The sequence below is a fragment of the Psittacula echo genome (genome assembly GCF_963264785.1).
Source record: "Psittacula echo genome assembly, chromosome: 1".
Taxonomy (NCBI): domain Eukaryota; kingdom Metazoa; phylum Chordata; class Aves; order Psittaciformes; family Psittacidae; genus Psittacula; species Psittacula echo.
Window position 1 is genome coordinate 128,497,627 of NC_137735.1, and position 23,394 is coordinate 128,521,020.

At 58.6% G+C, this 23,394-nt stretch overlaps 1 protein-coding gene across 1 annotated transcript in view; it reads right to left on the reverse strand.

Moving 5' to 3' along the window:
• SND1 (staphylococcal nuclease and tudor domain containing 1) overlaps positions 1–23,013 on the reverse strand; it is a 98,838-nt gene extending 75,825 nt beyond the window's left edge. The window contains exons 1-10 of the mRNA XM_080619869.1: positions 22,897–23,013; positions 19,392–19,541; positions 17,773–17,893; positions 15,814–15,892; positions 13,392–13,552; positions 13,137–13,228; positions 12,081–12,239; positions 11,655–11,761; positions 11,338–11,428; positions 5,501–5,614 (exon numbers count right to left, since the gene is read on the reverse strand). Coding sequence (XP_080475995.1) covers positions 5,501–5,614; positions 11,338–11,428; positions 11,655–11,761; positions 12,081–12,239; positions 13,137–13,228; positions 13,392–13,552; positions 15,814–15,892; positions 17,773–17,893; positions 19,392–19,541; positions 22,897–22,971 — 1,149 coding nt within the window. The 5' untranslated portion in view covers positions 22,972–23,013. The remainder of the gene's footprint in view (positions 1–5,500; positions 5,615–11,337; positions 11,429–11,654; positions 11,762–12,080; positions 12,240–13,136; positions 13,229–13,391; positions 13,553–15,813; positions 15,893–17,772; positions 17,894–19,391; positions 19,542–22,896) is intronic.
• Between the last annotated feature and the right edge of the window lie 381 nt (positions 23,014–23,394).

Below are 23,394 nucleotides of genomic sequence, written 5' to 3' on the forward strand. Positions count from 1 at the left end.
GACAAGGGCCTGTAGGGACAGGACAAGGGGAATGGCTTTAACCTGACAGAGGGGAGATTGAGATGAGCTCTTAGGCAGAAGCTCTTCCCTGGGAGGGTGCTGAGGCACTGGCACAGGGTGCCCAGAGAAGCTGTGGCTGCCCCATCCCTGGCAGTGCTCAAGGCCAGGTTGGACACAGGGGCTTGGAGCAACCTGCTCTAGTGGAAGGTGTCCCTGCCCATGGCAGGGGGCTGGAACTGCAGGAGCTTTGAGGTCCTTTCCACCCAAACCGGTCTGATTCCATGATTCATCAGCTCGCAGCCCGACAGCAGCCAGCAGCTCCCTGCCTTTGGAAGCATATCAGAAAGCCAAGGAACTCGCACACAAACTCATCTGAAAGCAGGGAAAAAACAATCCAAACCCAAGTCCATCTGGTTTTCCCTTTTTCTGAAGCCACTTCCAGCTTCCCTTCACTCCCAGCTTGTCACTGCTCTGTCTGCGGCACCTCCTGCTCCTTCCAAGGCTTCCCATCGCTCCAGCACCATGCTGGCACCAGGAGTAGGCAGAGCACAGGGGTCCTGCTCCTTTGGAGACCCACCACCCTTTGTCCTGTCCTTAGGGATCTGGAGGCAGCTAACGGAAAGCCCTTCCCATCACCCCATCACCAGCACTATGTGAGGCTGGTGGACAAGCAGTAGCCACCATCCAGGATGAAGAAATCCAAACAGCCTGAGCTCTGTGTCCTCAGAAAATCCATCTGAAATGTGCCCCAGGGCCACGCAGACAAAAGCCTGGAAGACATCCCCCACTGCCAATGTCAACCTTATCTCAGCTGCACAGGCAGGAGCAGACACTGTTGAGTCCCGGAGCAGTGGCACAGCCAGGACAGGAGCCAGGACACTGCTGATCCCAATCCCATTTCTACCTCCTCCCTTCAGCTCCATGGAGCAAGGAGAGGCCCCAGCACTGCCGAAGCCCCCCAGCACACACCACATCCCTCCCCACTCTCTGCCCCACTTCCACACACCAAATAAACCCCAACCCACCAGCAGCAGGATGGTTCCTCCCTGGTTTTATCCTTCTCTTCCCATCAGGGTCCATGTGTTCAACTCCTCCAGTGTCACCGATTAAGATGTCCATTTAGATAACTGGGGGATTGGAGCACTTTGTACTGCAGCACTTGGGCAAAAGCAGCTCCAGAGAGCGCAGAGCTGCTGCTACGGAGATCCTCATTCAGCTGCCAAGGAAGAGAACTAATGACTAAAAAGCCAAGATGAAACCTCATGAACTTGCATGGGGCTTGGAGCAACCTGCTCCAGTGGAAGGTGTCCCAGGCCGTGGCAGGGGTTGGGACTGGAGGAGCTTTAAGGTCCCTCCAACACAAACCGTTCTATGATTCTGATTCAAAAAGCAAAGCTGGAACGTCCTGAACGCTGGGAATGGTGCTGACACCGAGAGACAGGAAAGGGTCCTCAAGCCACAGCCACCACTCACTGCCTCCAGATCCCATGGTAGCCACTGCTCCCTGGGGACTTGCCCTGCCTCTATCCCATGGAAACACGGAGGGATGCAGCTCTGCTCCCACGCTCAGCCCACCTGCACACACATGGCTGCTCTGCCTCCACCACATCACACAACAGATCCAACACGCCAGCAAGGACTGGATCCATCGCTGAGATGAACAGACCACAAACCCCATCACATGATACAAGAGCTGAGCAGGACAGGACACCAGTGATGAGCAGCAGCAGCAGCTATGGGGAAGGACATCCCTGTGCTGGAAACACCTTGTGCACCCTGAAAGTTAGAGCACTCCATGCTTTGAGCCTCAGATGTGGCCCGCAGATATGAAGTGAGGTCCTGCTGTAGAACCAGCTCCTGCCTCAAGGCTGTAGGGTTAAACCAGATGTGGTTTCAGCCATGGTGAGCCCATGGTGAGCCCATGGTGGCGGCAGGACACAGCCTGGAGCAGGACTGCCATCAACACCCAGCTTTTGATGCAGCACAGTGGGAAAGAGCTGTGCTGTGCCCTGCTCCAGAGCTGGTCCCCAAAATCAGAGAAGCCATCCTGGTGCCCAGCTATCCCGGTGAGGGGACTTCAGCCATCCCCATGCACCACAGCACTGACAAGGCATCTATGGACCCATCACCACCTTGGCAGCAGCAGCAGACAGATCTTCATGCAAACACGTTATGTTCCTCGACAGACAAGCAATAGAGATATTAAACACTATCAGCTCCCGCTCTCAGGTTTCATTCCGCACCGGGTGATGAAGGAGGGAGATGAAAGGCTGCAGGATTTTATTATGCTGGATTTTCACTTTGTCATTTCCCATCTCCTCCATCAGGTGCCTTGGGAGCAATTTGCGCTCAGCAGGATGGAGATGGAGCTCCCCAGCAGTGCTGCCCCAGCTACGTGCTACCTACAACAGTGGGTAGGTGTCTGAACCCCATGGTGGGCAGAGCAGCTCTGCTATAGCATTGCCAGGCCCACACACACCACTTCAGGGGGAAAACCTTCCAGAACAGCCAAAATCAACCCAAAAACTGGACACATATAACTAAAGCAGCAAGTCAGGGATGGGGGAGTGGGACATGGAATCATGGAATGGTGTAGGTTGGGAGGAACTTTCAGATCATCCAGTTCCAACCCCCTGCCATTGTCCTTAGGCTGAGAACACCAGCACTGCACACAGTGCTGCAAGTGGGGTCTCACGAGAGCAGAGGGGCAGGATCCCCCCCCCACGACCTGCTGGTCACATGCACCTGGGCAAGGTGCCCACTTTGTCTGTGAAGGGCTTTTTTGGTTGGTTGTTGGGTATTTTGATGGGGTTTATTTATTAATTACCTTTAAACTAATGATTTGGAAAGAGGGGGAACATCTCATTAATTGCATTCACAGTTAATCAACTGAGCAGAGCCAAAGATGGAAATGCAGAAGGACCTAAAGGCAGCTAAAACCCAGAAAGGAATAAATGGGGTGTCCTTGCCTGTGGCAGGAGGTTGGAACTGAATGAGCTTAAGGTCCCTTCCGACCCAAACCATTCCATGACTCTAGGTTAAACTGGGGCACACACAATGTAGGGTGGCCAAATGCTCCCGCGTGGTGTGAGGGGACCCACCAGCAGCACTGGGGAGACCATGAAGGGAAAGAGCTTGACCCCAGGGCTGGAGATGTGAAAGCAACAGGCTGGCACGGCGGTGGCAGCTAAGTACATAAATGTCATTGCTAGAGCCATCATGACCACACAGGCTCCCACAGAGACCAGGGCAGGACGGGCTCCAGAGCACCGAATGCTCCAGCTCTGGGAAAATGAAGGAGAGGAGGAGGATGGAAGCGGTGCTGAATGACCAGGGGCTGCACTGGCCAAGCCACGCTCACAAGGACAGGCAATTTCACAGCACTGAGGGTCTGGCAGCAGGACCTGGCACCTCCAAACTCTGGATGCAACCTAAAGGTGGAAATGTTTCCAAAGGCTAAACCCACTCCATGCAATGAGCTCCCCAGCTGAGAAGACACATTCAGACCAGCGTCGTGGCTGCGATGTGGTGGCTTTGGGGTGCTGGAGCATCAGTGGGGCGATGAGCCCAGGTTTAGGGCAGCACCAAGCGAGCCCAGCAGCTCTCAGTGGGCAGGGAGAAGGCACCAACTGTGCACCGGGGCTGCAGCAAGGAAACAAGCAACGGGGTTTGTTGGGAGAGCCGGAAACGCAGCGCGGAGCAGCCGCCTTCTGCAGTCTCCTTGGAGATCAGACTGCTCCACAGAGAAACCACACAGAAACCACAGAGAAGCTGCAAAGAAGCCACAAAGAAACCCCAAAGGAGCCGCAAAGGAGCCACAGAAACCACAAAGAAACCAAAGAAGCCACAAAGAGACCCCAAAGGAGCCTCAGAAACCAAAGAAGCCACAAAGGGATCCCAGTACTCCCAGCAGCGCCAGCACTCCGGGCCCTCCGAACGCAGCTCCCATCCACCCGGTGCTGACGGCAGGGAACCAGTGGGAAGAGCCTGAACTGGGGCAGTTATTCCTAATTCAGTGGGTAGAAACCAAGGCAACATCCTAGGAGGAAGGAACTGCTCAACTACTGGTCCAGGAGCAGCCTGGCTCTGTCCCTGCACTGTGGCACACGGTGCTGTCACCCACCAGCACAGCAAGGCCAGCGCTCAGCCCATAGGTGCTGTTTGGGATGAAAGCCCAGCCCTGGAAAAGGCGGTTTTGTTTAGTGCTGGGTGAATTGGCTTTCTGCTCCCGGTTGGAAATCTTTCACTCCTCATCATCTCCAGAGGCACCGGATGAGGAGGAGGAACAATGCGGGTGCTCAACAGGGGTCTCCGCAGCTCTCGAGTGCATCAGCCATTAGGGGGGTGGGAAACAAAAGGAAGCAGCAGCCAGCAGATAAATCCCTGCCCTAAGAAGCTTTCGGATGGCTTTAGACCAGGCAACGCCTGGCTCCGGAGCCCCCGTGGCCACCCGAGAAAGGGGCACAGGGATTAAACCAGTGTCCCAGCTCTCAGCACAGCAGAGGTGCTTTGAGCAGAGGTGAAGGGGACCCAGCGTGTGACTGCAGAGCTTATTCTGGGTGCTTTCATGTCACTGGCGAGCGTGAGGCTCGAGGTCCAGCTTGCGAGATGCTCAAACCGAGCAGAGCCGAGACCAAACTGTGCAGGAACAATGCAGTGTTTTCCAGAGACCAAAACCCTGGGATTTCTCCATCAGATCCTGATGCTGCAGGTCTCTGAGTCAGACCCCAGCATCGCTCTGAGCCAGAGGATGAGAAGAGGGAGGGAGGAAGGAGGGAAGCACTTCCCAGCCCCAGCCAGCCCCATGGCAGAGGGGAAGGACGCCCAGGGTGGCACTGCCAAGCATCAAGCTGAACGGCACAAGGAGGAGCAGAAGGGAAACCAAAGGGCTTTGCTCACTCTACATCATCTCCAGCAGCCTCCTGCTTCTCCCCTGCAGCGCCAGGCAAACATCAGGCTGCAGGGAAGGGGAGGGCAGAGCTGCTGCTGCGCTGTGTGAGCACATGGAACATCCCGAATCCGACAGCTGAGAATGGACATGAGGCTGCTGAGCAGAGCTACCACGCTGCCTGTGCACCAAGGGGCAAGGGATCGCAAGGATGGGACGCCATACACCAGCATATCCCTGGGGATTATCCCACTGCACATCATCCACAGCCCCACATTGTGGAAACGGGGCTCTTCCACCACCCCAGAGCAGAGATGCAATAGCACCCACGATACAGAAGGGGAAACCGAGGCAAAGGATGATGGAGGCATCCCCATCCAAGCACACACTTCAACCCTTCCCAAGGCCTCCTGCATCCTGTAAGGCTCCCCCAAGATGAAAAAGGGGGTACCTGGCATGGAGGGATCAAAGTCAGATATAAGAGGAGCCTCACAAGGAGGTGACTCCATCCAGGGATGGTGACGGACGCCGGCAATTGCTGCATCACTGGGTGCAAAGCACAGCACCCCTCTGACCCCACGATCACCTCCATCCACACATCCCCACAGTCACCTGTGTGCTGTCCCCTTCCAGCCGCGGGGGTCGGATGCTGGAGAGGTGAATGGTTTTGTGGTCCCCGGAGTTCAGCTTCACCACGATAGCGTCTGCGTTCAGCACCTGCATCACCTGCAGAGGGAGGGAGCAGAGGTGAACACAGTGCCCATGAGCAGGACAAGCACCAGAGCTGGGCACCACCAGGGCTCTGGAATGCACCACAACCCACCCTGGCTTTGTCCCCTGGTAGATGGCATAGAGAGAGTACCTCCAACCCCAATTCGAGTGCCCAGTGTGTCACTGGGGTGCATGCAGATCACAGGCACATCCATGGTCCTGCTCTCCAAGCCCAAAGAGCTTGGTGCTGGTAACAGCCATGCAAGGTTCCCAGACGGAGATGCCACAGCACACCAGCACATCACCAGCTGTGAGCCATTGCCCAGGCCCACAGGGTTTCACTCCAGAAACAAACCCAGACAGGGACTGGACCACAGGTATCGATACCATGAGATGGATCAGCTCTGGGGCAACAGCACAGGAGGGATGTGGAGCTGTTGGGAGTGAGTCCAGAGGAGGCCATGGAGATGCTGTGAGGGCTGGGGCAGCTTTGAGCAACCTGCTCTAGTGGAAGGTGTCCCTGCCTGCGGCAGGGGGGTGGGACTGGAGGAGCTTCAAGGTCCCTTCCAACACAAACCAGTCTGGAACTCTATGGTTCCAGGAGGGAGCAAGCACAACCCCTGGCACAGATTCTTATACCCCACGATCATGCAATGTGTCCTGGCTGGTGGTTCCCCAAGTATTCACACCCCGTGTAAATGAGACCCTCAGTGCCATGGGTTAGTGGTGGCCTTGGCAGTGCTGGGGAACGGTCGGACTGGATGAGCTGAAAGGGCTTTTCCACCCACATTGATTCTATGATTCTATGAACTTTGTCAGTTTTCAGCCAGTGCTGCTCTCCAGCCTGCACTGAGCAGCAGCAGGCACAAGGCACCCGGGTATTCCCCTTGGCAGGGCACTGACCTTCCCCTGCCTGCCTCCAGCACAAACCCAGTCCCCCCAGTCCAAAGGGTTCCCCTGTTGTTGCTCATCCATAAGGACATGCAGGGAGCGCAGCCCCACACATCCCTCCAGAGCCCTGGGGGGAAGCAGAGGGAGGAGGGTGCAGACTTGCTCCACTCACAGCACTTTTTGCCCCAGCAAGCACATCAGTCCCTCAAAACGTGCTTAGCCAAAGGGATAACAGGATTATGGGAATTAACATGAAAGCAGACACTGAGGATTGCCAGGGCTCCTCTCAGCGCAGCAAACCCCCCCAGGGGACGTCCCTACCCAAGGACTCAGCCTCTCCCAGGACTCAGCTCCTGTTTTTCATGGCAGAACCGAGCCCAAAGCACTTTGCATGCAAAGTGGAGTAATCAAATCTCATGCTTCAGGGCATCCTCCTCGCTGGAGGGGTGAGGATGGGGCCCCAGCAGCACACTGGGCATCTCTCCCTTCCCTCTCACAGAAGGTTTCCAGAAAGCAAGACGCGAAGATAAGAGGCTGCAGCCAGAGGAGCTGCAGGTCAGATCCAGGGGCAAATCCTCTGCTACATTACACATCCATCACGCGCACTCTGCACTTCCATGTCGGAGCTGCGGGAACAGCGGTCAGATCTCATTTGTTCTCTGGTAGGAGGCAGCAGCAGGGCAGGATCCCGCCGCCTGCTCCCGGCATCCCGACCTCCAGCACAGCCCATGTTACTTGCAAGAGCCAACAACCAGCACCAGGGACTCAGCAAGTCCCTCGAGCCCTGAGCATCCCCTTCCTGGCAGAATTAATGTGCAGGGACCTTCATTAGGCTGAGGTGGGGCTCTGCCAGGACGCGGGATGCTGCAGGATGCGGGATGCTGCCCCATGAGGCTGGGGCACCCAGGGGCTGCAAGACCCAGGCAGGAGAGGGCAGGAGGAGCCTGAGGGTGACCCCAAGGTGGCCACCTCTCCTCTAGCAGCTGGATCAGCTCTGCTCTGGAGCCAGGCTGAGAGAGCTGGGCTGGTTCAACCTGGAGAAGAGAAGGCTCCTTAAGGGGAGACCTTAGAGCAGCTCCAGTGCCTAAAGGGGCTGCAGGAAACCTGGAGAGGGGCTTTGGACAAGGGCCTGGAGGGACAGGACAAGGGGAATGGCTTTAACCTGGCTGGGGACAGGCTGCTGCATAGGGAGCATCCCCAAAGCCAAGAGTCCGCTCCTGTAAGGCAGTGACGGTGGCACCCGGGGACCTGGTGCCCAGCACCAAGAGAGGGGCCAGTGCTTCCCCCTGATCAAAAACTGCTTTAAGAGGGGTCTTGGCAGTGTCTGGTGCTCAGCTCAGCACCCAGCAGCTCCTGCACTGGCTCTAGCAGCTCCCACTGAGATCCGAGGTGATTTGGCTCCAAGTATTTTTAATCCCACTTTGCAAAACAAGACTAAACAGAAGACAGAGGCACAGCTCATCCACTGCCACCTCCTCCAGCCTGCAGCGTGGCAGGAGGCAACGCCTGCCCCAGCCAGCCCGGATGCATCCCAAGGGCTGCCACGGAGCCCCATTCCCCCCCCGGAACCCCCTGAGGGGGCTGATCCTGCCCCACAGCAGGGCGCTGGGATGACACAACCTCTCCAAGCCCCACACACAAAGCTCGTTCAATAAACAGCTTTTGGCAGGGTAGAGCTTTCAGCACAAGGCATTCAAGTTGGAGCAGAGCTGTCCCAAATCCCCCAGCGCTCCAGGACACGCTGACGTAGGGGATTCAGCAGAAAGCCTCCAGCCTCTTCCCATCCCCTTCTCATTCTGCTGCTTTCCTCCTTGCCACTCACAAGCATCAAATCCACAATCGAGGCCAAGCCTTAATTTCTTCTCTTCCCCCCCCCTCCCCAAACCCAACCCCTTGGCTCAAAGCACCAGCAGCTGACCAGGATGGATCCAAAATTAGCCCGAGCCCATTTGCTGCGGCTGCTCGACGGTGCAAAGCCAGGTTGGGATCTTCCTCCTCCTCCTCCTCCATCCCCCAGCAGATGCTACGTCAGCTCTGCCGCTGCAAACCAGCACCTCGGCTCCTGCCCAACAGGGAGGCAGCTTCAGCACCGGAGCAGTCACTGCTGCCCGTGCTCAGAACCCGCTGCAGGGCGCTGGGGGGATGGATGTGGCCCTCCAGGGAGCCCGGGCATGTGCCCAGCGCTGGCACTCCACAGCGAGAGGGAATTTGCCCTGGTTTTCCCGGTCACAATTCCCAGGAAGGGGAGGAAAGAGCAAAAATTGACACTGCAAAAGAGAGCCCCCGGGGGGCGGGATGTGCCTGACAGCTCCTGAGGGCTGGTGTGCACCGGGTGCAGGGAGAGCAGCTGAACTGAAGGAGGAGGAATTCTGAGTCTTCACCCCAGGAAGCAGGGATAGAATCCCAGACTGGTTTGTGTTGGAAGGGACCTTAAAGCTCCTCCAGTCCCAACCCCCTGCCACAGGCAGGGACACCTTCCACTAGAGCAGGTTGCTCCAAGCCCCTGTGTCCAACCTGGCCTCGAGCACTGCCAGGGATGGGGCAGCCACAGCTTCTCTGGGCACCCTGTGCCAGCGCCTCAGCACCCTCACAGGGAAGAGCTTCTGCCTAAGATCCAACCTGAACTTCCCCTGTTCCAGTTTGAACCCGTTACCCCTTGTCCTATCGCTACAGTCCCTGATGAAGATCCCTCTCCAGCATCCTTGTAGCCCAATTTAGACACTGGAATGTTGGGAATCTCAGTGCAGAGCCAGGGCACCCAAACGGTGCTGGAGCAGACCCCAGCGGTCAGAGCGCTCCCAAATCAGAGGGGCCCTGGAAAAGTGAGGGGCTGTGCCCAGAACTGGGGTTCCATCCTGCCCTGGGACCCTAAGCGGGATGCATCAGATCCCCTCCACTCCATAGCATGACTCCCACCTCTCCCAAAGGGGCGGATGCCCCACAGCAATGCTTAGCACAAGGGCCAGAGATGCTGTGGAGCCCAAACCTATGGCAGACACCTCTACAGCCTTGTGGGGAGGCTTGGGATGAGAGACCCGCCTGCTGCAGCTCTCTGCCAGCATCCCAGCCCGCTCCCGAGCTATCCAACAACAGAACGGGCATCTTGGAAATGCCAGGAGCATCCACCCGCCTCCTCCACAAGCTGCTGAGCAAAGCGTGACTAACAGCCCCCGTGCCGGCTCCTGGCTCCAGCAGCAGCTTTCCCAGTGGCAGGATGGTGCTTCCGAGCGTGCCAGCGCGAGCACATGCCGGCCCCGTGCCCAGGGGTTATCCCACCATGGTAACAGCATCCTGGGGAGGGACCAGCCATGGTCCTTCTCCCCAGGGATGGGATCTCATCTCTGGCTTCCTGAGAGCCTCTGGGTTTGGCATTTGGGCCACATCCATGCGCATCACAAAGAAGAAAAACCCAACAAATCCTTCATGGCCTGGGGAAGCTAGTGGGAAGGGTCTGGGGATCTCTGCTAATGCCATCACCCGCTGTATCCGAGCTGACCAACAGGGCATTGCAGAGAGGGGCATAATCTCAGAGTTAACATCCAAACCAGCACCAAACCAGCTTCATTCCACAGGACAGGAGCTGCTGCTGGTGACAGCATCACATGGATGAGCTGATTAAACTGGTTGCACTGCATGGATGAGATGGGACTGGCACAAGATGGACTTAATGATCCTAAAGGTCTTTTCCAACCTAGTTGATTCCATGATTCTATGATCCTAATTGCTCCTGGCTTTGCCCTGCCTGGCAGCTCCTGAGCTCCCCCAGCCAGTGACTGATCAGGGATGCTCTGCCGCAAGCCCTGTCACTGCTCCTGCTGTCCTGGTCTACCAGGGGCCACCAGTGTCCCGGGAGGGAAGCAGGGAAGGAGCATCCCCCTGTTGCATGCTGCAAGGCAGGGCTGTCCAAACACAGCCCCAGTAAGGATGGAGCAGCCCGAAGGATGCTCTGGTGCAGGATCCCACCCGGAGGAGGGGGAACACAGGGGTTAAGCTGACTTTCCAAGAAACCCGGCTGCTGCTGCACACTTCCCAGGGTTTCCAGGAGAACCAAAGCTCCTCTGGCTGCGGTGCTGGGTGAGCCGGCAGCACCACCTAGTGGGCTGCTCCCCTCTCCCAGTAACTGGACCCTCAATGCTCCATCGCTGCCCATTGCTTCCCACCACTGCTCTGCTGAAAGGTTCCCCCACAGGGATATACCCACCTAAGGCAGGGGCATCAGCTCCTATAGCATCCTCTTTTTTGCACCGGTTACACTGTCCAAACCGAGCCAGGAACACGGGAAGGACCATGGGGACCACTGCAATGGGGTATCCCTAGAGCTGTGTGTGGGGCTAGCAAGGCCTTGGAGCTGGACAAGAAGGTGCCATGGAGCCCCACAGCAGGTATCCCCTCAGATCAGGGCAGGATGTGACCAGCACCACCTTGGAAACGCAGGCAGGAGAGGGAAGGAAAGCTCTGCTGAGCCCAGACAGCCCTCTGCAGGCAGGAGAGCAGCAGGCAGGGTAAGAACACCTCGCCAGCACCAACCAGCCCATCCCTGTGAGCCGTGGTCCCTTCCCCTGCCCTCTATCCCACTTCTTCTCACTCCAAACCTGCCCAACATCCCGGTGTGCAGTCATGCACCACAGTCCATGCTGGGGATGTAGTCAAGGCAAAACCCTCTGGAGGTGCACATGGAGCACTGCACGTTGAGCAACCTGGTCTAGTGGAAGGTGTCTCTGCCCACGGCAGGAACTGGATGAGCTTTAAGGTTATCTTCCAACCCAAACCATTCCATGTAGAGGCCAATGAGGGCATCCTCCACTCCCACACAGACAAACCCTTCCCCTGCTCTTCCAGCCACTCACCTTGGCCACAAACTGCTTGTCCTTCTGATCCAGGTTTGCTGTGGGAGCCACATAGTCCCTCCAGATCCTCAACTTGCGTTCTTTGGCAAACCTGGCAGGAGAGGGGACAGGGGTGATGTTCAAGCTGCTGTCCCCAGTGGGGACCAATAGTCCCTCGTCCACCAAAGCCTTGACAGGGGCAGTGGGGCTGGTGTAGACTCACAAGGCAAGATCCCATCTATCTCCCACGCCAGTGAGCATGGGGGGTACCCCACATGTGGATTGGGAGAGGGGGCTGGAGTCACCACAGGCACCCATAGCTCCTCGGCACCACTCACCGTTCGGCTGCCCGCAGCTTGTCCGCACCACGGGTGTAGACGGCGATGGACCAGTCCACGCAGCGGGCAAAGCCCTCCTTCAGCAGGAGCTCGGTGATGTTCCCATTCTGTGGACAAGGGGAGGAGGCACCGACATCTACCTCAGCATCCCTGAGGACAGCTGGGCTCCCCTTCCCTGCTCAGCCCCTTAGCACTCACAGGTCCCCAGAGACCCCTGGCCACAGCACCCCAGGACTACCAGAGACCACCCCAGTGAGGGCTCTGCTCTCCTCATGGGATGCTCAGCTGGACCGTGGTCTCCCACATCCATCAGGAAAGAACCCAGCAACGCCCAGAAACCCCACTAAAGGCTCCTGGACCTTCAGCCAGTGATGACCAACACCCCGCCAGGACCCTCTCCCTCCCCTCAGCGCCAGCGCCACTTGCCGGGTGCAGGATGGTGCCCAGGATGTTCTGGTTGTGGCAGCTCTCCAGGACTATCTGCACGTCCCTCTGCAGCAGCCGGGACTCTGTGAAGAACTTGGCTTCGGCAGCAAACGGCTCCGGGACCTCAGGAGCATCCGCCTCCCGCTTGAACGTGGGGCACTGCAGCAAAGGGGGACACAGTCAGGACATGGGCTGGGCCCCAAAAACCTCAGTGGGGAGGTGGGAAACCTCCCTGGGGAGGAGGGATGCACGGTGCCCTCATGCTCTGGATGTAGCATCCAGGAGAAACAGGCTGGGAGCTGCATCCTGATGCTTTTGTCCCAGGTTGCACCAACACAGCCCCTCACGTGCCCCAGCTAACAACCAGGAGTAAACCAGGGTATGGGGAGCAACTCCCAATGTAATCCACCTGGAGCTGGTACCCACCTAACCCAAACCTGTCCCCATCCCCATGGTGACACCCCACACCAGCATGTGCACAGCCACAGGCTGCATCCAGAATGTTATTGGAGCAGGATGACACAGTGGGCAATGAGACAGCTGTATCCCTGCCTCCATCTTTCCATCCCAGCCCCATGAGGATGGATCTAGGAGGGGGCTGGGCTTTGCTCACAGGGAACAAGGGATGGCACAACAGGAAATGGCCTCAAGCTGCACCAGGGCAGGTTTAGATGGAGCTGAGGAACAATTCCTTCCCCAGAGGGTGCTCAGGCATTGGAACAGGCTGCCCAGGGCAGTGCTGGAGTCACCGTCCCTGCAAGTGTTCACACACCGTGGAGCCGAGGCCTCAGTGCCATGGGTTAGTGGTGGCCTTGGCAGTGCTGGGCTAAAGGTTGGACTGGATGAGCTTAAAGGGCTTTCTCAACCCAGCTGATTCCACGATTTCATGAGCCTGGCAGCCAGTGGGTACCAGTTCAACCCCTGCACGCTCATATCGGCACCAAAGGGCCCCGAGGAGGATGCACAGCGAAGGATGGTGGAAATTCAAGAGGGAACTTGCTGCAGAGAGGACTCCCGAGCACCCCTGCCAGGATGCAGGGCAGGCATTGAGCTCACCTTGATCCCTGAGAGCATGACGGTCACCAGGTAGTAATCGGGGAGGAGAAGGGCTCTCACCACGCTGCCGTCCCGCACGTGCTCTATGATGGCTGTGGAGCAAAAGCAGAGAGGTTGGTGCTGCTGTGGAGGGGCCTGGTGGGAACCATGGAGCTAAAGCTGGCTCTCTGCAGCAAGAGGGTGCTGGGAACAGCACCAGTGCAGCGTGGTGCAGGCAGATACAGGAGATGGAGGGTAGGGTTGGTGCAAGCTCACCATTAACAGGCTTCTGGTGCATGGAGTCCACGAAGTGCCGGGGGTTTTCAATGGTGTACTTGATGTCCCTGATGGTGTGGGAGCCCGTCCCCTCACTCCACATCCCCTTCTTGGCACTCTTGGCCTGCTCCTCCAGCTCTGCCAGCCTGCTCTGCTCAGGGCTGCAAGGACAGGGCAAGATGGGGTGAGGCTGCTGGCTTCTGCATGGTTTATCACTGGGAATATCCATCTTCCAGGCACTTTTCAGGATGCTTTAGTGATTTGATCACTCACAGCTAGAACAGGCAGTGCCTGGGTGAGCTGGTGAGCAAGGTTTGTCCTGCTGACAGCAACACACAGTAAATCAAACCCAGCTTCTCCAGCACTGAGGCTGCACATTGGAGCACCCTGCTCAAGTAGCTGATGGGTGAGTGGCTGAGAGTGACCACATGCACCCATTAATTACACACCCTTTCCATTAGGAGAGCAAATACGGAGCAGTGACGTGCTCCAGGCCATGTTCAATTGCCGGAAGCTCAGTCCTGCGCTGACTGCTCCTCTGGACATCACAGGTGAGGAGCAGTGGTTGCAGCCAACACGGCCACTGCACAGGCTCAAGGATCCCCTTTGGTACAAGCCCCAGCAGGGTCCCAGAGTGATCCTGCCCCTCTGCTGTGCTCTGGGGAGACCCCTCCTGCAGTCCTGATCCAGCTGTGGGGCAGCAGCACAAGAGGGACGTGGAGCTGTTGGAGCGAGGCCAGAGGAGGCCACGGAGATGCTGTGAGGGCTGGATCAGCTCTGCTCTGGAGCCAGGCTGAGAGAGCTGGGCTGGTTCAACCTGGAGAAGAGAAGGCTCCTTAAGGGGAGACCTTAGAGCAGCTCCAGTGCCTAAAGGGGCTACAGGAAACCTGGAGAGGGGCTTTGGACAAGGGCCTGTAGGGACAGGCCAAGCGGAATGGCTTTAACCTGACAGAGGGGAGACGGAGATGAGCTCTTAGGCAGAAGCTCTTCCCTGTGAGGGTGCTGAGGCACTGGCACAGGGTGTCCAGAGAAGCTGTGGCTGCCCCATCCCTGGCAGTGTTCAAGGCCAGGTTGGACACAGGGGCTTGGAGCAACCTGCTCTAGTGGAAGGTGTCCCTGCCTGTGGCAGGGGTTGGAGCTGGAGGAGCTTTAAGGTCCCTTCCAACCCATTCCATGACTCTATGTAACCAATGCAATATCCCCAGCTGGCTGCCAGGCAGATGCTTCCCTCCCTCATCCAACTGCACAGCTCAAGAGTGATGCAGGAGGTACAGAATCAGGACAGGGCAGTGAGAGCTGACAATGGCTGAACCCCAGCACCCAGAGCCCACCAGCACCAGGCAGGAACCACATTCCCAAGGGCTTGGCACAGGAAATTCAGTCCCGGGCAGGCAGCAAGAGGACCCGCAGGCACTTTAGGCTCCAGCACTGGCAAGCCTGGGTATGAACTCACCCATCCACACCCCTGGCAGTGTACACCCTGTTTATCCAACGTACCTGTTCACAAGCTGTGCTACCAAAAGCACTGGGTGGAAGGGATCCAAGTGCGCCAGGAAGAGTTTCAGGAAGCAACATGGGCAAGTTTCCAGCCCAGCAGGCGTGAGGACAGAAATAGCATCCCACTGGTATTTATAGCGGTGCCACAGACACAACTCACACCTCTGGAACTGGAAAACCACTGCCCAGAGCACTGGCGTCAGCTCTCATGGCGTTGGCACAGGCATCTCACCACCAAACGTAGGATAAGGGGCAGGAGCATCACAGCATCACCTCTCCAGCATGAACCAAAGCACCTCAACTCCGTGAATTATTTTCCAGTGACCAAGAGATGTTTTGCTCTTTACAACTGGCAGGAGGATGGAGCCAGGAGGCGGCTGGGCTCTGCTCCCTAGGAACAAGGGATGGGACAAGAGGAAACGGCCTCAAGCTGCACCAGGGCAGGTTTAGATGGAGCTGAGGAACAATTCCTTCCCCAAAGGGTGCTCAGGCATTGGAACAGGCTGCCCAGGGCAGTGCTGGAGTCACCGTCCCTGCAAGCGTTCACACACCGTGGAGCCGAGGCCTCAGTGCCATGGGTTAGTGGTGGCCTTGGCAGTGCTGGGAATGGTTGGACTGGGTGAGCTTAAAGGGCTTTTCCAGCCTGGTTTATTCTGTGTTTTTCTGCTCTGCAGCTCACAGCTACACCTCTGGTCTGTCAGCATCCAGGGCACGGGGTCACCCGAGCCCCCCTCCCCAGCTCCTCACTACCCCAAACCTAAAGACAAGGGGTCACTGTGCAGAGACCCTGAGGCTCATGAAATCCAGGCGTGATGGAAAGCCACAGCTGAGGATCCCAACGACTCCATGGCCAGATAAATAACCACAGAGAACCGGAGCAGCAGGGACTCCCCAGCACAGCACAGGAGCGCAGCCACGTACGTACTTGTTGGCTCGGATCCCTTCCCGGCGGGAGGCCAGGCCTTCAGCCACGAGGGACTCGGCGATGTTCTCACCACTCGTGTCTGGGGAGAGGGAAGAGTCAGTGAGAGGAGCACCAGCACAGGGGGCAGTGGGGGCTCCAGTGCTGAGGCGCTGGCACAGGGTGCCCAGAGAAGCTGTGGCTGCCCCATCCCTGGCAGTGTTCAAGGCCAGGTTGGACACAGGGGCTTGGAGCAACCTGCTCTAGTGGAAGGTGTCCCTGCCCGTGGCAGGGGTTGGAGCTGGAGGAGCTTTAAGGTCCCTTCCAACCCAAACCTTTCTTTGATTCTAATAGACTGAGACGAGCCACCAGTGCATGGAGCAGCCCAGAGACACCCACAGACCTCAGTTATGGAAAGCATTCCCAAGATGATTCCAGCTAACACATGCCGGAGCAACCCCAGAGCAAAAGGCTCCTGTCACTATCCCGGTGCCCCAGCACCACATGGCCTTCACAATGCCTCAAGCAGAGCAGCCCAGGGCTCTCCTGAGGACACCATTTCCACCACAGCAGGGCTAACCAAGTGGGAAGGCTGTACATTGTTGTGATGCTGCAGGCCTTGCTCTCACCCAGCACCATCTCCTTGGGAAGGGGAAGTACCCAGGGCAGGCAGTGCCCTCCCAGCACCCACAGGGCTGCCTGGATCTCCAGCAAAGGCTGCACTGCCAGCACAGCCTGCAATGGGCACCTCTGCAGAAGGCATCCTTCATCTACAGAAACGCAAGCAGTGGTTGGGGACAGGGTGTAGGGCACTGTTTGGACCCCAAACCCTTCCCCAGCATCTCTACTCTGGCTCTGCCACCACCCAACAGTGATGGAAGCCCCTACCCCTCCGAATCTCATCCCTCCAGAGCTGCTGCATCATTGCCAGGGGAGCTGCTGCAGCATTTCCACATTAGGAGCATTTAAACCTTGACAAACATCATCAGGAAACGTTTTCAGCTTCATTTCTCACCTCAGCAGTGTGACAGGCTGGGATTTAACAATAAGAATGACACCTACACGGGAAGCAGAGCACAGGAGCCCTCAATGTGGCAGACAACCAGGCTGTGGATGACTGAAAGGAGCATGAGCAGCAAAACCCCTTCCAAGGTTGATCTGGTGCAGGTTGTGCCATCAGGACCTGCCAGACTTCCTGCTGAAGGATGCCCATGGGGTGGGAAAGTGGGGAGCAGCAGCTCCTCAAAACTATGATCTAACCCCAGCTTGGCAGGAGGGGATCTGCATCCCAAAGGGCTTCCCAGGCCCCACAAGCAACCTAGAAGCTCAGGAATGAGTACAGCTGAGAGAGCTGGGCTGGTTCAGCCTGGAGAAGAGAAGGTTCCTTAAGGGGAGACCTCAGAGCAGCTCCAGTGCCTAAAGGGGCTACAGGAAACCTGGAGAGGGGCTTTGGTCAAGGGCCTGTAGGGACAGGCCAAGGGGAATGGCTTTAACCTGACAGAGGGGAGATTGAGATGAGCTCTTAGGCAGAAGCTCTTCCCTGTGAGGGTGCTGAGGCGCTGGCACAGGGTGCCCAGAGAAGCTGTGGCTGCCCCATCCCTGGCAGTGTTCAAGGCCAGGTTGGACACAGGGGCTTGGAGCAACCTGCTCTAGTGGAAGGTGTCCCTGCCTGGGACAGGAGTTGGAGCTGGAGGAGCTTTAAGGTCCCTTCCAACACAAACCATTCCAGGATTCTGTGGCTTCCTTCCCCACACTGCAGTGCATCAACCAGCGGCTGCAGCTCCAGAGAACATGGCCCCACAAGCAGCTGGGACCACTCTCCTTCCAAACCTGGAGCTCCACTGAAAGCAGGGGTACATGCAACTACTGCATCCCAACCCATCACCTTGGGCCAGCTCCCTGTGAACACCTCACATCCCACTGCTCACCCCACAATGCTCCCCACCACCCCTTTAGGCACCCGAGGGACCCCTCTGCACTCACCTTTCCCCAAGTACACCATCCCGTACTCCCGGCCCTGCGGGGTCTTGTACTCCACAGTAAAGCAGACCTCCTTCCCGATCAGCTTCTTCCGCAGGAACTCCCGAGCCGGGAAGCCCCAGGGCTGGAGGGAAAGAAGTCACCAGGAGCCAACGGATCTAATGCAGCTGGGAAGCCTGGAGCCCCCCGTGTGCTGCATGGACCATGCTGGAGGCTTGCACAGGAATCAACCGCAGGAGAAGCACCTCCACTCCCCCCCTCCATCCCACCAAAAGGGGTCCTGGTTGGTTTTCCACCTGGTGCCATGCTCCCAAAGCACAGCCAGACCCAGTGCGCTCCAAGGGCTGGAGCCACAGCAACCCTGACCAGCCCCAGCTCCTCGGGACATGATGGGGGCTCCTCCAGCTCCCAAGCAAGGCTGTGTGGATGCCCGTGGAGAAGAGCAGAGCAGAACCAACCACAACAGCCAGGAGCAGGAGGCTCCTGCATCTCCCAGCACCTCTGTGCATGGAGGTAGGAACACACCGGAGCCCCAGCGAGCTCAGCCCCACGCCACCGCAGCGGTGGGTGGAGAACATGGTCCAGAGCAGAACATGACGTGCTCATAAACAATTAGCAAACCTGACAGGCATCACTTCATGAGGAAAGAGTGACATTTAACGGCTGAAGCAGTGTTCCAGAAGACAAACTCCCCAAGGAGAGCAATTAGCTGCCAGCGCTCTGCACCACCCCCGGGGCTGGGAGGATGGGTGGCCTGGGCCAGGCTCCTTGCACAAAAGCCCTGCCTGCATCCAGCTGCCGAAGCAACACCCCCTTGCTTCCCAAAACCCCATTCCTGGGGCAGGAGAAACCCCACAGGGGAAGCCTGGAGGTACCAACGGCTTCCCCTGGTCCTGCAGATCCTGCCCAGTCATCCCGGACCATGCCTGTCCCGTCCCAGGCACATGTGTGCAACCATAGCAGAGTGAAGAAGGAGAATCCCACCCCAAATTCCACACTGGGAGCACGAAAAGGATCTCTTAAAGGACGCCTGAAGGGACTGTTTGTATCCTGCAGCTGCCTGTATCCTGCAGACCCTGGTCCTTGCCAATGCACCATACCTGTCCCATCCCAGGCATCTGGGTGACTGTAGCAAGGTGAGGAAGGAAAATCCTGCCCCAAATTCCACACTGGGAAGGTTGAAGTAGGGAAAGGATCTCTTAAAAGGATAATTGAAGGGACTGTTTGTATCCTGCAGCTGCTCCATGTGTAACCTGCAGACCCTGCCCAGCCATCCCGGTCCTTGCCAATGGACCATGCCCACCCATCCCGGGCACGTGTGTGTCCATAGCAGGGTGAGGAAGGAGAATCCCATCCCAAATTCCGCACTGGGATGCTTGGAGCAGGGAAAGGATCTCTTACAGGATAACTGAAGGAACTGTTTGTATCCTGCAGCTGCCTCACGTGAGCTGGTGGAGCTGCCTGCATCCCACGGGATGGTCTGGCAATGGGCAATGCCTCTTGCAATGCCCAAGCGGAGGGTGCTGTGGTCTGCAGAGCCGTCCCACCAGCCTGGAGGCCCCCCCGCAGCCCAGCCCATGATCCCATGATCCCTGGGGAATGGCGCTCCCGGAGGCACCCACCTCATCCGGAGTGTCCTTGGCCTCGGGCTGGCCGGCGGCGGCGCGGCGCGCGAGATTCCCAGCGCGGATGTTGCTGAGGTTGATCTGGCGCTCGGGGGGGGGGCCCCCCCGGGGCTGGCCACGGACGATGATGGCACAGCCCGACAGCACCTGCGGGGACAAACAGGGGTTACGGGGGTCCCCAAACGGCAGCGAAGGAGAGCGGCCGGGGGGGCACAAGGGGATGCTGCACACGGACACGCAGGGATGGATCCTACCCCACGGGAAGCTCTGCACCACGGGGAACGGTTTCTCACAGACACAGGAGCTGCTCCAGGTTTCCTGCTTGGGGATGCAGGATGCAGCCCAGCTCCTCACCCTGCTCTTGACAGGGGTACCAAACACCCCGTTTCTCCTTCAGAGGCAGCACGATGGAACACAGCGATCTTGGATCAAGGACTTGGCACATTGGGATTTCACCCTGATGGCCCCATTTTCCTCCAGTGATTTGGCTGCTGAGCGCTTGGAGCCAGGAACACAACTACATTGGACAATTCCATCCCACCCACCTCCCAGAGCTCCAGCAGCCCCATTGCTCCTTGTGTGCTGCAGAGCATCCCCACATTCAGGAGTGTCCCAAGGGGCTCTGCACAGCTGCTGGCACGGCACAGGAGGATGCAGGCAGGGAAAAGCCTTGGCAAGGACCACGCTCCAAGCGGATGCTTTTACCTACTGTGATGCTAAGACCTTTAGGTGATTCCATAGAGGTCAGGCAAACCCCTGTGGAGAAAACCGATGGGAGAATGCCCAGAACAGAGACTCCAAATGGGACATCTCCTCCTTGCTCCTGACTCAATTACAGGACCCAGCTGCAGAACCACAGGGCTTCCCAACAGCTCCATCCCAGTACAAGACCCCAAAGCCACCTATGGCATTGGCATAGGCAGCTCCAGCTTCTGGGTGTGCTGGGAATCACCCTGTTCCCCTTTTAATCAGCACTGGCTCCCCACATGCAGGACTGACACTGCTGAAGCACTCACAGAAAACCTCCAGGCTGGATTTCAGCCCATGCCCTGGCTTTATGCCCACTCAAAATCCCTATGGATGCTCACAGAGCATCCCAAAGCAGAGAACTTGTCCCCTGTCCCAGCAGGCAGTGCCAGGGACATCAGCTCCCACTGAACTTGGCCAAAACCAGCCCCACAGCATCACGTTTGCTGCCTGCAGCGTTCCCTGCACGGATCCACGGCACAGACCGGCACGTTCTGGGAATTCAAATTAAGCCTGACCCACACACACTGATCCCACAGCAAAGGCCCAGTGCTTGGTACTTGAGGACTTAGAGGTTTCATGGCTGTAATTAACCTTAATCTTTAATTTATAGGGCACAGGGATGCCATAAGTGGTTTCTCCAACTACCAACACAAACCCTGGATCCCGGGAAGGGGCAGCCCTGTTAGTGAAGCTGCTCCATACAGCACACTGTGCTCCTCCTTGTCTATAGGCACTCTGGGCTTAAACCAGGCTGCAGAAGCTGCAGTTAATGCAGGAGCACGATGGACGCACCAAGGCCAGGGCATGGCACAGGGATGGCACATAAGGATGGATGGACCTGGATCCCGCTGTGGTGGGGATGGCACCGCAGTCCTGCCAGCACAGCCAAGTCCAGAGCTGTGGCTGCCGGGCACAGAGGTGCGAAGGAAGGTGGTGAGAATGGAAGGATGGATCCCAAAGCACCCATGGAGCGACTCCATGGGCTTTCCCAACTCCTCAGGTTCTCCAAAAGGAGACTATTGAGCTCCATCCCGCCCCACGGCGCAGAGCCTCTTCCAGGCAGTGGCTCCAGGGTCCTGACCCCACCACCACCCTGTTCCTGCTCTTCATCCCATCCTGCTCCCAAACTCTGAGGTTCCACTGTCATTTCAGAGGAAACATGCAGCAGGAAGGTTCAAAAAACACCCCCAAACACTTCCAAGTCCAACAAGTTGTGATGGGAATCGCAGAGGAGCCACCCGGGCCAGCAGCTCCTGGCTCCATGGCACCATCACAGAGAGCCTGGGAATCCCACCTCTCCAGCATGCCCTAGGCAGGGATTCTGGGGTGCTGCCCTGGAAACAGCAATCCCACAGCACCCACTCCAGATAATGGGGCACCAGCGTGGTGTGTGGTCCCCAGGAGCTGGTGTCCACTACATGCGGCCACCTCTCATCCAGCAGACACCAACCATCCTGCCCCAAAATCACACTGTGGATACACAGCCCCTAGGATGGAGCACAAGCAGCCAAGTGAGGTTTTTCGTGAGCATCCCAAAATCTGCTGCTTAGGCATGAGACGGGATGGGGTGGCAGGAATGGATCCTCATGCCACCAGTGAGATAAAGGATGGGGCAAGCAGTGTTCCCAAACCACTAGCATCCCCTGGAGTGAAGGTCTCAATCCAAAGGCAGTGGTGGGATTCACAGTCAGCACCAACACCAGCCCCAGGGGGGGGTCCCTGGGAAAACCCCGTGTTTGGGCACAAGAGTTTGGGATATTGAGAACCACAGGGACCTGGGTATGGCACCAGCCTGCTCCTGACCTTCGCTCTCCAGGAACACGTGGAGAGAACACATGGAGAGGGCTCCGGGATTCTGTCCCACTGCCTCCTCCCATGGGGATGCCACTGGCACCATAGGAAGAGGAGCCTCTGGGGCACCCAAGGGACATCCCGGGTGCTGGCGACCCCGTGGGCAGTGGGACACGGGGTGCCATGGGGCTGCCAGGGAAACCCGGGCTCCCTCAGGGCTGGTGGGGGTTCGGCTCCACCGGCTCCCGGTCCCCGGGATGCGCAGGGGGACGCAAAAGTTCCTCCCGCCCCTTCCCAGAAGCCGGGATGGGAGCACGGGGAAGGAGAGGTCCCGGGTTCCCGGAGGGGGGCAGGACGGGACGGCAGCACCGGGAGCCGCGGCAGCACCTGGGGCCCCATGCGGCGGGGAACCGGAAGGCGTGAGGAGCAGGGGCGTATCGCGAGGCTCCGGGACGGGAGGAAAGTCCCGGGCTCCTGAGGGGGGTCCCGGTTACCGGGAGGGGAAGCGGGGAGAGAAGGAGGGTCCCGGGTACCGGAGCGGGAGTCCCGGTTACAGTGACGGGAGGGCGGGTCCCATGCACAGGCGGGAGCTGCAGGGCCGGGGAGTCCCGGTTACCGAGAGGGGAGGCGGGGAGCGGAGGAAACTCCCGGTCACCGAAGGGAGCTGCACGGCGGGGGAGGTCCTGGTTACCGGAATGGGGAGGGTGTCCCGCGTACCTGAGGGTTCTACACGGCGGGAGAGTCCCGGTTACCGGGGGGGGAAAGGAGGGGGAACCCTGTAACCGGGAGAGGCTGCACGGCGGAGGGGTCCCGGTTACCGGGACGGGAGGCGGTGTCCCGGACAACGGAGGGGGCTGCACGGCGGATGCGTCCCGGTTACCGGGAGGGGAGGAGGGGAGCTGAGAACAGCCCCGGGCGCGGGCAGGAGGCGGAGGCCGCGGGCGGGCAGGGCGGTGCTCACCATCTTGACGATGCCGCGCTGCACGGCGAGTGGCGGCGCGGAGCCGCCCTGCCCGGGACCGGCCGCGGACGCCATGGCGGGGGGAGCCGAGCGCGGCGGAGCGGTGCGAGCGCGGAACCGAGCTGCGGGGCGTGGCCTCGCCGAGGAAGGGGGCGCGGCACAGTCTAAGCCCCGCCCCTCAACCCGGCCAAGGGCCAACGGGAGGCCGGCCCCGCCGCGAGCTTCGCCCCGCCCCTCCGCGCCTCGACCAATGGGAACGCGCGGGTAGCCGAAGCTCCGGCCCGAGAGGCAGCGGCGGGGGTGACGTCACCAGAGGGCTACCTCCTCCGCACCGCACCGCCCTGCCGAAGGGGGCGGGACTTCCGGGGCACGCGGCGCCAGGGACACGTCGGCAAAGGGGCCGCCCGGGAGCCCACGTGGCTTTACGCACAGCCGGGGGGCGGGGTCAGGCGGGAGGCCACGCCCCCCAGACGTCACTGCCCGCCCCCCGCGCGTGCC